Source organism: Peromyscus eremicus, chromosome 1 (genome assembly GCF_949786415.1).
Source record: "Peromyscus eremicus chromosome 1, PerEre_H2_v1, whole genome shotgun sequence".
NCBI classification, from domain to species: Eukaryota; Metazoa; Chordata; class Mammalia; order Rodentia; family Cricetidae; genus Peromyscus; species Peromyscus eremicus.
This window is the reverse complement of record NC_081416.1, coordinates 157,686,296-157,699,956: the sequence shown is the minus strand read 5'-3', so window position 1 is coordinate 157,699,956 and position 13,661 is coordinate 157,686,296. Positions and strand designations below refer to the sequence as shown.

Here is a 13,661-nt window from a genome sequence, read left to right as displayed (position 1 = left end):
CACTTAGTGCTTGCTGGGCGCTTCTCAAGTCTCACCACTTCCAGGAGAAGCGGTGTTGTTTCACAGACCCAGAGGGGCACACTGACGACCTGAGACCACACAGCGCGTTAGAGCAGGTGGGGGAGCTAGGCAATACGCCATGATCTGTGGCTCGCTCAACTCTCTCTTTCCTTACACATCGAGTGTGTCACCCCCTCCAGCTTTTTCTTGGAGAAGCTGCTGGCCTAGGAGCCAACAATCTACAAAGAGGCAGCCACCACTGTTAGATACCCATGCCACTTTCCCCAAGTGAGACTTATGACAAAGGGAACAGCTTGGCCCTTCCCTCCACTTTGGACACAACATTCAAATGATTCTGCATTCAAGGACTTACCATGCAACCCCCTGTGGCCACCCCTCAAACCTCAGAAGAGACACAGGCTCATCCAGCTGGTTTCCATCAGCGTTCCAGCCACCCAGTCTCACAGCCCTTTGCTAGTCCTGCAACACGCAACATCGGGTGCGCTGTCTTTTATGGCATTTAACTTGCTGTCAACGCTGCTGGCCTCTCGTAGCAGACACTCAGTGGCCATAGCCCCGCCCAGCATGCTTCTAAGTCACTGCTTCCTTTCAGCATACTCTCATCTGGGTATTCTTCATGGAGCTCCCTCCCTGTGCCAAGGTTTCTTGGCACAGAAATTTTCTTGGTAGTGATTTCCTTTTTGTTTGCTTTTCTTCTTCTCCTTCTCCGTTTCTCCTTTTTTTTTTTTTTTTTTTGGAGACAGGGTTTTTCTGTGGGGCCCTGGCTGTTTTGGATCTCACTCTGTAGACCAGGCTGGCCTCAAATTCAGAGATCCACCTGCCTCTGCCTCCCCAGGGCTGGGATTAAAGGCATGTGCCACGACACCTGGATGCCACAGAGATTTTGCTGGCTCGAATTCCTACTTTCCGCCTTGGGCTGCCACTGAGTAGCTGCTTTGTAAATACCTCTGGAACAGGACTTTTACGCCTTATTCACTGCCATTACTGCTCAGAGCTAAGAGTGATCATTGGTATTTACAGTGTGGACACTCAGGTGGATAGATGCCAGTGAATAGACTCCCAACACCCTCCCCCGACCCAGTGCAGGACAGTACCTGGAGTCCAGGCCCTGTGCCACGTCTACTCCCAGGTAGTGTGGCTTGGGCAGGTTGGCGAGGTACTGCAGGCTATGGGCCTGGAAGATGCGGACTATCCCATCTGTGCATCCACAGAAGATCAGTTCCTCACTGACACACAGGCAGGAAGACAAGGAGACCTGAGGGGACACATACTCAAGTGGATTTGGTGTTTTATAGTATTTTGAAATCAGAATATAGCAACAGTCACCACTGAAGATGTGTCAACATGCAGACAAGAGGCATGACTTGGGGCAGAACTGTCACTGCTATTCACAGAGGAACTTAACTGTATGTAAAAAATTTGTCAGGGATGGAGAGATGGCTCAGCAGTTAAGAGCACTTGTTCTTGAAGAGGACCCAAGGTCAACTCACACCCATGTGGTGCCTCACAACTATCCATAACTCCAGTTCCAGGGGATCCAATGCCCTCGCCTCACCTCCACAGGCAGCAGGCTCACAGGTGGTGCACATGCATACGTGCAGGCAGAACGCTCATACACATAAAATAAAAATACATAAATCCGAAGAGTAGTGACTTGGGCACGTCACTGACAGTAATTGGGCTGAAGTTTAGACCAGAACTCTAGACAGACTCCAGTTTTCTATAGGGCTTAATTTAATTTATGAGTCATTTGGTGTCATTCGGTGCTCTCTCAAAGCACACGCGCGCTCTCTCTCTCTCTCTCTCTCTCTATTTTTTTTTTTTTTGAGACGGGGTCTTACTATGGGGCTAAACTGTAATTTTTGGCAATCCTCTGGCCTCAGCCTTCCAGGTTCGAGGACCAAGTGCAACACCACACTTTACAAAGCACAAGTGTTTCCTTGCACCAGTAGTGGTGGTGTATAACTACAAAAACTGAAGCCAAAGGATCACAAGTTTGAGGCCAGCCTGGTCTACATAATGAGACCTTGTCTAAATAAAAACAAACAAAATAGCTTTTAACTCGCTTTAAAGTTGCTTAAGTTCTAGAAAGATTAAAAGAAATTAAAAAAAGATGTTCATGGCTGAAGAGATGGCTCATCAGTTACAAGAGCTTCCTGCTCTAGAAGAGGACCGGGAGCCTCCCAGTGCTCACATCAGGCAGCTCACCACCCCTGCAATTCCAGGGCCACTGGGTCCTATACCATCTTCTGGACTCCACGAGCACCTGTGCTTCTGTGTGCAGTCACAGACACACACACAGACATCCTACGCTCACACTCACCATTGTAACACTGTAACAATTAAAAATAAATGCATATTTTGTTTTAAATGATGTTGGGGGCTAGAGAGACGGCTCAGTGGCTAGGAGTGATCTTTTAGAGTGCTCTTCTAGAGGACTGTTGGAACACAGTCCAAGAATGGAGCTGTGTGTGGAGACTTCTGAGCACTTGAGAGAAAACTCCAAGAAACCAAGACAAGAGTCTTGTGATCTGTTTCTTCAAAAACATGGATTTAAGCCAAGAGGCGGTAGCTCACGCCTTTAATCCTAGCACTTGAGATGCAGAGGCAAGTGGATCTCTGTGCCAGGCTTGTCTACAGAGCAAGTTCCAGGACAGCCAGGGCTGGCTACACAGAGAAACCCTGTCTCAAAAAAACAAAATCCAGAACCAAACAAACAAAAACATGGAATTGTTCTTGGATGATGCTTTTGTGCCTCTCCCAGGTGTAGCAGACAGGAGTGAGTTTACTTCAGATTATTCATTACAACTGGCTATTGTTACTAGCTTACATGGCTCTGGAAAAACTGGCTATTGTTACTAGCTTATATGGCTCTGGAAAAACATGTTTCTGCCACTTGAGGTTTGCCCTTGTGATTGTACACTTTGCTCAGGTGATCCTGCTTAACCCTCAGAGTATAAACTCTGAACAAAGCTGGCTACTGCATGAGGCTTTAGCCCGCCTCATTCATCAGCTCCATTCTCCCAGGCCCACCGCCTCTAGAGTGGTGACATAAGACTAGAGTTTGGGTCCCAGCACCAACATTGGTCAGTTCATAGCAGTCTGTAACTTGAGCTCCAGGGAACATGACGCCCTCTTCTGGCTTCTTTGGGCACCTGCACTCACTTACACAAACACACATACACACAAGTAAAAATAAAATAATCTTTTTTTTTAAGCGACACTTAAGTTCCTAGAAAACAGACAAAATGCTGTAAGTCCTGAAGGCAAGTTCTGGGGGCAGTCACAGAGGCCAGCTGGGAAAAGGAGCAAAAAGCTCATTTCTCTCACCCACTGCCAATGGGTAACTGAGCTTGGAGCAGGGTGATCTTGTGGACTCAAACTCAGGCACTAGGACAAAAAAACAAAACAAAACAAAACAAAACTGCAACTTATTAAAACATTGACCTTTAGTCTAAAATTTTATTTTGCAGGGTCTTTTCTTTTCTTTCTTTCTTTTTTTTTCCTTTTTGGTTTTTCGAGACAGGGTTTCTCTGTGTAGTTTTGGTGCCTGTCCTGGATCTCGCTCTGTAGACCAGGCTGGTCTCGAACTCACAGAGATCTGCCTGGCTCTGACTCCCAAGTGCTGGGATTAAAGGCCACCACCACCCAATGCAGAGTCTTTCCTTTTTTGACAGGAAAAATAGTAGGCTCATGATATTTAAAAAAAAGTCGGGTTGGGGATTTAGCTCAGTGGTAGAGCACTTGCCTAGCAAGCGCAAGGCCCTGGGTTCGGTCCTCAGCTCCGACAAAAAAAAAAAAAAAAAAAAAAAAAAGTCTCCTGCATATTATCTCATGTGACTTTCTTGTCAACTTTGAGGAAGGTATTTCCATTTAATTTTTGTTTGTTTTTTTGTTTTTCGAGACAAGGTTTCTCCGTGTAGCCCTGGCTGTTCTGGAACTCACTCTGTAGACCAGGCTCCCCTGAATTAGCAGAGATCTATCTGCCTCTGCCTCCCGAGTGCTGAGATTAAAGGTGTGCGTCCCCACCTCCTGGCTCACATGGAACCTGTGTAGTCAGTCACTACCTTGATGCCAGGCAGGGGGGTGCACACCTGCTATGCCAGCCCTCAGGAGGCGGAGCCAAGAGGATCATGAGTCTGAGGACAGACTCAGCTTCACAAGGAAGGGGAGACCCTGTCTATGACAAAACACAAAACACCTCAGTCCCTCCCGAAAGAACCAGCAGGTGCAGTGCACAGTGGAGTACCCCTGGATACACTAAGGACAGAGTAGCTCCCCAGCTGACTGCTGGCAGAGAGAGGTGGGTACCTTCAGGTTGATCCACTTGTCCAGCATCCTCTTCTCATTGAACTGGCAGAGGAGGCCAGAGTAGGACACGCAGAAGGTATTGCCCGCCATCCGGCCCCGGCCGCAGGCCACACCACAGAAGATGTTGTTGTGCAGCTCACCCAGGATGCCTGAGCGCCCCACCAGGGGCACTGTGCCAGTCACCTGGAAGCACAGGAGGACAGGTTAGAGACTACCCCCTTGCCTAGTGCTCAGCTGTGCTCAGTGGGCCCTTACTGACACAGCGGACAGGAGGCCTTTTTTGTTTGTTTTGTTTTTCTCTGTGTAGCCCTGGCTGTCCTGGATCTCGCTCTGTAGACCAGGCTGGCCTCAAACTCAGAGATCTACCTGCCTCTGCCTCCCGAGTGCTGGGATTAAAGGCGTGCACCATCACCGCCTGGCTGACAGGAGGACTTTTAAGAAGTCCTCCATGTGGAGGAGAAGAGCAGAACCCACACTTGGGCAGCGAGGCCAGGAGGCAGTGGTCCAGTGGTGAGCCCTGGCCTGGGGCACAGTCCAGCAGGGCTTACTAGTCAGCACCTGGACGCCTGAGAAGCTTGATGAGCTGTGAGACCACTACTTCCAAGTCCGAGGTAGACACAGGAGCCTACGCTGTCGCTGCTGCTGTGAGTGACTCTCCACGACCTGACTGCATGGGGACAAAAGCTCACCTTTGCTTCCGTGGAGACTTCTAAGAACCAGAACCGCACATGCCGATTCCCAACGGTGACGAAATAGCTGCTGTCCTCAGAGAAGGAGAGGGCGATGACTCTACACGACACCTTGTTGGAGGCCACCACAACGTCTTTCTGAAAGAGCGGTGCACACTAAGGTGCTGGCGACTTCCTGCCTGCCCACATGCCCACGGGACCACTGGGTTCTCACCTTCCAGTCCCAGACATTGAGGACCATGTCATGTTGGTAGCCCATGGACACGATGTGCTTCATATTGGGTGAGAAGGCCACACAGGCCACACCATACTTGTGGCCCAGCATCTCTGCCACCTGAGTTTTTTCCTCCACATCCCAGATGCGTACCGCTGGCCTGTGCCCGTTCTGGGGTAGGGTGGGAGGGTAAGGTATTGTTACTGCTGACAGTGTGCCAGGCAGGGTTGAAGGGACTGTTTAAGATGAAGTTGACATTGCTACAACTTGTTCCCAAAAGCCACCTCCTGTATTTGCCACAGGCCTTTTCTGAAACCAGGAGCCAATAAGGGGTTCCCAGGCCTGCTGGAAGCAGAAGAGACAGCTCTAAGACCTTTCCCACCTGCTCAGGCAAGACTCACCTCTCCTGTCACTATGTACTTCCCATCTGGGGAGAAGGCCAGAGCACTCAGGGACTTCCTAGGGACAAGGAAAGAGTCATCACTGGTTCCACCAAGGGTGACTCTGCTCTCAGCATTCTGCCCACTCCTGGTCCCCAAGGCTGGGGAAAGGCTTGGAGGACTGAGCGCCAGCAGCTCCTACATAGCCAGCGTAGCTTGTGTGCTCAGCATGGCACTCAGGGAAGCAGAACAGAAGCAAAGGGCTCTTCCTCCCTCAGCACCGAACACTGCAGAGCCAGGATGGAGAGCCCGCTTTCCTCCCCAGTGAGCTTCCCAAGGCCCTCCCCACCTGAACACGCCCCTGAAACTCAGACGCAGGACCCAGTACAGCCTATTGAATGCCTAGAAACCCTGACACCTGAAATGCTTCTGATACTCCATGTGCACACATATGCATGGGGAGGCCAGAGGTCAACTTTCGGGGGAGTGGCTCCTCAGGAGCTCTCTACCTTATTTTCTTGAGACAGGATTTCTTGATGGGACGCAGGGCTCACCAGTTAGGCTAGACTAGCTGCCCAGTGAGCCCACAGGGATCCCCATCTCTACCTTCCCAACACTGGAAATATAAGCACATGTCACCACACCTAACTTTTTTTTTGGGGGGGGGGGTTTGAGACAGGGTTTCTCTGTGTAGCCCTGGCTGTTCTGGAACTTGCTCTGTAGACCAGGCTGGCCTCGAACTTAGAGATCTGCCTGCCTCTGCCTCCCAAGTGCTACACCTAACTTTTCCTGTGGGTCCTGGGGACTGGATTTGGGTCCTCATGCTTACATGTCAAGCATTTCACAGACGGAGCTGTCTTTCCAGCTCCTGTCTTGTTTACTCTGAACTAGCCTGAACAGGGACTGAAGGCCAGACTAGCTGGCATGCCGTTTAGAAGCAAGGCCATGTCCAGATTGTATAACGTTAGTTCCTCCTTATTTCAGCTCTAGAGGGTAGATTCTTGTCTCTGCTCATTGCTAGGTTGCCAATACCTGGAATAGTACCTAGTACAAAGCAGGTCCTGTGAACATTGCGGAGTAAATGAGTCACCACCCATGACTATCTCCAGGCTCTGTGGGGGAGGATTTGGGACAGCACCCTGGTCCCCCAACCCCACCCCACGCCCAGACCCAGCCTACCTGGTAGTGTTAAAGATATGCTGCTGCTTGTTCTCTTTGGGGTTCAAGATCACCACCACACAGCTGGGGAAAAGAGGAAAACATGTCTCAACTGGGGGGTTGGGAGAAGCACTGGGTCCAGGGATGATTCCCTCGCCAAGGAAAAGCCCGTGTATTAACATGGCTCCTTTTCTTTCTGTTTCCTTGTCTCATTATGCAGCCTAGGCTGACTTTGAACTCCTCCTGCCTCAGGCTCCTGTGCCAAGGAGCTTTTGCTTTTTGTGGTGCTGAGGATGGAACCCAGGGTCTTAAATATGCTAGGCAAGCACTCTACCCCTGATTACCTCTCCAGCTTTTATAAGGCTCCTCTAGGCAGAAGATCCTCTTTCAGGTTCCCCCTTCCTCCAGACAGTAATGCTGAGAAATCTTGGGCACCTGTCATTACTAATATAGTCTTAAACAGAAACAAGCACTTCCTTTGTGGGGACTATTCTGGCAGGCCCTAGGCTTATGGCTATAATAGCCTTAAATCTTCACAGTTGCCTGGTTAGGCCAAGGGTTCTTTAGATCTGATATAGAGGAATGAAGCCCAAAGAGGGCAAGTCCTTTGCACGGTCAACCAGAAGGTCAGAAATGGAGTGCGGATGTGAATGTACCCCAGCTGGATTTAAGAGCCCGGCCTGTCCTCCATCCTGGACTGTTTCCCAAGGTCTCATTAATAGATAGTGCTTGTTACTATGAGTCTACTCAGCCCTATCTTGCTCGGGGGTGGGAGAGAAGGCTCTTTCACTGCCTAAGCAGGGCCAAGCTAGATCAGTATTTCTGGACAAAATCCAATCTCCTTCAGTTCTCTCAGCTACCCAAATGGAGTGGAGTGTTACTGGGTAGAAGCAGAGGTTCTAAGTAGGGCATATGTAGAAGAGCTGGACATGAATTTGGGTCTCATCCACTGGAGTTTCCTATAATTGCTACCACCTTCACATCTGTAGTCATGATTAAAAGGCTTTCCAAGCACTGACTTGCCAGGTGCTGTTCTAGACACTGATGGGCTTGTGAAGAGGATGGAGACCTTGCCATAGCCCTCAGAGGGAGAAGCATTATCTATATTCTACAGATGGGAAATCAAGGCCCAGAAAGATGCAATGATTTCAATTCCAAATTCCTAACCAGCGACCAGATGCTGAAGCCCACCCATGTGCTTACCCTGCCAGGTAGGCTACATGACCCGTGCCAGGGTCACAGGTTAGCCCACTGCTGTTCTGGGCTGTGATGCCAAGCACCTTTTCAAGTGTCACCTGCAAATAAAAGGGCTGTCAGAAAAACATGCTCTAGTGGCCCCACATGGCACAGCTGCCTCAGTCAGGAGTCTAAGGGGCACTCCACACACGCTCCTGAGCGTCTGAAGTCATGCTGGTTACCAGCAACTGGCAGCATTCCCTTGTCTGCTGCAAGAGAAACAAGAGCTAGCAAGGAAGGAACCAGGCCTGTAGGGAGGGAGACTGCCCGGTGACAAAGTGACCTCTGATAAATGTCAAGAATGATCATGGATGAAAGACTTAAGGCCTGACAATCCGTAAGGAAGAAGATCACAAGCACCCTTGTTTACAGACAAGCCACAAGCTCCTGCAGCTGGCGAGAGGCACTGGTGCAGTGCCAACCAAGGTGCTCTGTTCCGATGCCAGCACTTCAGGCCACACAGGGTGGACACAGCACTGAGCAAAAGCAGATAGTGTCCCCTCATCAAATTCAGTCTAGAGTTTTCCACAAGTAGAGAAATAAGTCACACTAAAAACATCATTTCAACAGGTTGAAGATCGAGCTCAATAACAGAACGCTTGCCTAGCAAATATAAGGCACTGGGTTTGAGCCCAGCACTGAAAATAAGATTATTTTATTTTTTTGAGACAGGGTCTATTTGTGTAGCCCTGGCTGGCCAGGAAATCACTCTGGAGACCAGGCTGGCCTGAAGCTCACAGAGCCACCTGCCTCTGCCTCCTGGGTGCTGAGATTTAAAGGAACATGCTACCATGCCCAGGAAAAAGAACTTTTTTTAATCTCAAAAATTACATGTGCCAGAATTCCATCATGGTTGCTAAAACAATAAATAAGAAACTAGGGCTGGAGAGATGGCTCAGAGGTTAAGAGCACTGACTGCTCTTCCAAAGGTCCTGAGTTCAATTCCCAGCAACCACATGGTGGCTCACAACCATCTGTAATGAGATCTGGTGCCCTCTTCTGGCATGCAGGCATATATGCTGTATATGTAATAAATAAATCTTTAAAATAAATAAATAAATAAATAAATAAATAAATAAATAAGAAACTACAGACTAAGAACTGTGGTACTTTCATATTTTAAACACACTAGTTTCTAACTACAGTGGAGTGACCCACTCTCAAGCCCAGCCACTGGCAAACACAGGAGTGTGCGGGCACACACTTACTGAGTCCTTATCACAATCACAGGAGTGTGCGGGCACACACTTACTGAGTCCTTATCACAAACACAGGAGTGTGTGGGCACACACTTACTGAGTCCTTATCACAATCAGGCACTGTTCTCACACCTCTAACGCTTACTGAGTCCTTACCACAGTCAGGCACTGTTCTCACACCTCTAACGCTTACTGAGTCCTTACCACAGTCAGGCACTGTTCTCACACCTCTAAGCAGAGCTCCTCAACACACATGACAACCTTATGATACAATCACTACTGTCATCTGGAGCAAACAGAGCCCCAGAGCAGCCACCCATGAAGAGGAGCCGCTGCCAGGATTCTGGCACAGTCAGTCAAGCAACGGCACTCAAGGGTCTTACACGCTCATTAGTTTTATAGGGCTTTAGTGTAACTGGACATTTTTAGAGTACAGCTTTTGTAAGCCAGATGATCTCTGGGATGTGCTGTCAAATGAGAAAAAAATAAATAACACCACCCCAAACACAATAACAAGAGTATTTAGTAGAGTACCTGCAACGTGCCTACCAGGTGTTCTGAGGGTTAAGATATGTGTGCCCACAGAATTTCACAGGTACCCTTCGAGGAGGCTGGGTAAGGTGGCACACATCTGTGATCCCAGTACTTGGAAAGCAGGAGGAGAATAAGTTTGAGGCCAGTCTGGGCTATATAAGAAGTCCCTGTATCACAGACAAAACAAATTAAGTCATAAAAGCTAGTGTGGTGTGAGAGAGTCTACATCATCATTCTTGTTTTACAGCCGGGACTGAGGCATGGCAAAGCTCCTAACCTGCTAAAGAAACAGAGCATTGAAGCTCAGGCGTCAGTCCAGAGGCTGGGTCAGACCACTTTACTGTGCCCCTTTCTGTATGTGCTTCTGCCATTCTCCTCCATGCAGCTTAAGAACACACAAGGCACTTTCAGGAGCATGAAAGGGCCCTGAGGGAGAGTTAAAGTGGGTGTCTCTAGACTGGGATTCCAGAACCCCGCTCTGGACAGGAATATTCAGGCTGAGACTTGAAGAATGGGAAGGAGCCAGAGAGAGACTACAGCCAAACACCCAGGCACACAAACATCAAATGCAAAGTCCAAGGACAGACTAGAACTTGCAACTTCAGGAAAACAGAAAGCAAGCCAGTACGGCTGGACCTCAGTGACAGGGAGGACATAGAAGGAAGGTACAGCCAGACAGGTGGTAATGGTGCACACCTTTAATCCCAGTCCTCAGGAGGCAGAAACAGGTAGATCTCTGAGTTTGAGGTCAGCCTGGTCTACAGAGTGAGTTCCAGGACAGCCAGAGCTATACAGAAAAATCTTATCTTGAAAAACCAAAACCAAAAACAAAAAAAAAGAAGGTACAGTCATTATGGTGAGCAAGGGCTGGGCATAGTGGCTCATGCCTTGAATCCTAGCACTTGAGGGATAGAGGCAAGTGGATCTCTGTGCACTCGAGGCCAGCCTGGTCTACGTAATAAGTTCCAGGATAGCCAGAGCTATGTAACAGAAAGACCTTGTGGGCAAGGGCCACTTGCCTAGAATCCAGCAGTCTGGGTGGAGGGGACACGTTCTCTAAGGCATCAAACACTCACCAGAGTCCTCAGCATCAGGAGCTGCCATAGATCGACCCTTTATCTGGACACTGTGTGTGTGTGTGTGTGTGTGTGTGTGTGTGTGTGTGCGTGCGCGCGCGCGAGGGCACAATCACAGTTTCATCTCCTTTCAATCCCATAGTATGGCTGTCATCTCCATTTTATAAAAAGATTTATGTGCCCAGGCAATGACTGGAGAACCACTCTTTTTGTTTGTCTGTCTGTCTGTCTGTCTGTCTGTTTCTTTCTTTCTTTCTTTCTTTCTTTCTTTCTTTCTTTCTTTCTTTCTTTCTTTTTTTTCTGAGACAGGTTTCTCTGTGTAGCTTTGCGCCTGTCCTGGAACTCACTCTGTAGTCCAGGCTGACCTCGAACTCACAGAGATCCGCCTGGCTCTGCCTCCCGAGTGCTGGGATTAAAGGCGTGTAAGGCGTGCCACCACCGCCCGGCCTTGAGAGCCACTCTTAGTGCTGCTGGTGGAGGGGAAAGCTGGCTTAGCAGTTAGGAGTGCACTTGTTGCTCTCCCAAAGGACCCACAACCATCTGTAACTCCAGTTCCAGATGATCCAGCGCCCACATGGTGCACATACATAAATGTAGGTAGAACCCCCCCACACACACACAAATAAGAATAAACAAACCTTTAAAAAAAGAAACAAAAAACTATTGCTTTGGGGTCAGAGAGGTGTCTCAGTGTCAGAACATGAACCAAGAATAGTGTCATGTGGGGGAATTCTGAGTGTTTGTGAGAAAATTCCAAGAAACCAAGACAAGAGTCTTATGACATCAATTTCTTCAAAAACATGGAACTGTTCTTGGATGATGCTTTTGTGCATCATCCAAGGTGTAGCATCCCAGGTGTAGCAGACAGGAGTGCATTTACTTCAGATTATTCATTACAACTGGCTATTATTTGTTCATGTGCCTCTACGGAGAAACATATTTTTGCCATGTGCAGCCTGTCCTTGTGATTGTACACTTTACTCAGGTGACTCCTCTTAACCCTTAGAGTACAAACTGTCTTATGTTCTGAATAAAGCTGGCTATTGCACGAGACTTTAGTCTGACTCATTTATTGGCTCCATTCTCCCAGGTCCCACCTCTAGAGAAGTAAATGACTCAGCAGGTAAAAAATGTTCTTGGGACCAAAGCTGACAATTTGAGTTCAAATCCCCAAAACCCACACAAGGAGAGTCTAATCTCAAAAGTTGACCTCAGACATTTACACTTGCACCAAGGTACAAGATCCATCTCCCCCAATAAAAAGGTGTAATATAAAAAAATGTCTGGCAGGGGCTGGAAAGATGGCTCCCAGGATAAGAGCATTGGCTTCTCTTGCAGAGGACCCAGGTTCAATTCCCAGCACCCACACAGCAGCTCACAACTGTCTGTAACTCTAGTTCCAAGGGGTCTGGAACCCTCACCACAGATATATACATGCAAGCAAAACACCAGTGCATGTAAAATAAATAAAAATCATTTAAAAAATGTTTTGCTAATAGCATTCCTTCTACCTAAAGTCATTTCTGTGTCTCAACATTTGTGGAACTGGCCAGGTGTAGGTGGCACACACCTTTAATCCCAGCACTTGGGAGGCAGAGGCCAGCCTGGTCTACAAAGGGAGTTCTAGGACACCTAGGACTGTTACACAGAGAAACCCTGTCTTGAAAAATCAAAAAAAAATTTTTTTGTAACTGTTCTGTACACCCTCCTCCCCAGGCAGCACTACTGAGATTTTACAGATCATTACTCTCATTCTCCATAATTATGAGCTGTAAATACAGAGTAAGAATCCCTTCTAGTGAAAGAAAAGGAAAAAAAATCAGGAGCTGAGAAAAAAGGTAGATCAGAAATGTTAAGCAAGTAAGGGAAGCAAGTAGAGACTTAAAGACCCAGGGGAATGATGTCAACAAAATATGGGGCGCCATGGAAGCAGGTCAAGAGTCACAGCCGCCCTCTTCCTCATACCTGGGTTTGGCACTCTCTTGTCGCTGCTGTGGATAGCCAGAGCTACATAACAGAGACCTGGTGGGCAAGGCCCACCCAGCCCTATTCCATAAAAAAAGAAAGAAAAACAAGAAAACATTGGAATGGAATAGATAAGTGTCTTAGGTTACAGAACGGGAAAGTGAGATTAGGGAAGATTTGTAAACGCAAATAATTTCCCAAAAGTTGGAACTAAAATAACGCAATGTGCCAACACTGGATGGAGCCAGAAAGATGGGCGGCAACCAACGCTGAAGTCGGCAGGAAAGTGGGAGGAGCCTTGGCTCAGGGGGCGGGCCTTCCGGACCAGGCAGGCCAGGGAAGGCAGCCTGCAGCAACCCGTAAAGGGTGATGGGAGGGGCCGAGGCCCTCAGGCGGGACAAGGGGGCCCAGAGAAGCCCGGAGCAGGGTAAACAGGGCGAGCGGACTCTCACCCGGTTCTGCACTGTGTCCTCAGGGGCCGCCGCGAGTCGCGTCCGCCGCCGGAGGCAGAGCGGTGGGGCAGGGGGCGGGGAGGACTGGTTTCTCCGCGCCGGAACTCCCGCCATAACAGAGGGCAGCTTCTCCACCGTCTCACTCCGTGCGTAGCCTCCGGCCGCTAAGGCCGCCATCATCCTGTCAAAGACCAGCGTCCGTTACGCTCTTAACAGCCGTCTGTCGCCAGCACCCACTCGAATAGCGAAAGGCCGCGGGAAAGCCGGCGCCGCCGCCCATTGGACGCAGCCGCCAGCCCGTCTGGCCAATCGCGGGGCTGCCAGGCGGGCTCATTGACCAATGGTAGCTAAGAGGCGGAGCTGGGGGTGGAGCCACGGCCAGTCTATTTCAGTGCTTGTGAGCCTTGCCGCAATCTCGAGCGGCTA

At 49.0% G+C, this 13,661-nt stretch overlaps 1 protein-coding gene across 1 annotated transcript in view; it reads right to left on the bottom strand.

The window, feature by feature from the left end:
• Wdr62 (WD repeat domain 62) overlaps nt 1–13,485 on the bottom strand; it is a 42,545-nt gene extending 29,060 nt beyond the window's left edge. Inside the window, exons 1-8 of the mRNA XM_059275107.1 lie at nt 13,236–13,485; nt 7,977–8,068; nt 6,795–6,857; nt 5,637–5,694; nt 5,236–5,406; nt 5,022–5,159; nt 4,333–4,515; nt 1,116–1,276 (exon numbers count right to left, since the gene is read on the bottom strand). Coding sequence (XP_059131090.1) covers nt 1,116–1,276; nt 4,333–4,515; nt 5,022–5,159; nt 5,236–5,406; nt 5,637–5,694; nt 6,795–6,857; nt 7,977–8,068; nt 13,236–13,415 — 1,046 coding nt within the window. The 5' untranslated portion in view covers nt 13,416–13,485. The remainder of the gene's footprint in view (nt 1–1,115; nt 1,277–4,332; nt 4,516–5,021; nt 5,160–5,235; nt 5,407–5,636; nt 5,695–6,794; nt 6,858–7,976; nt 8,069–13,235) is intronic.
• Nucleotides 13,486–13,661: the final 176 nt, after the last annotated feature.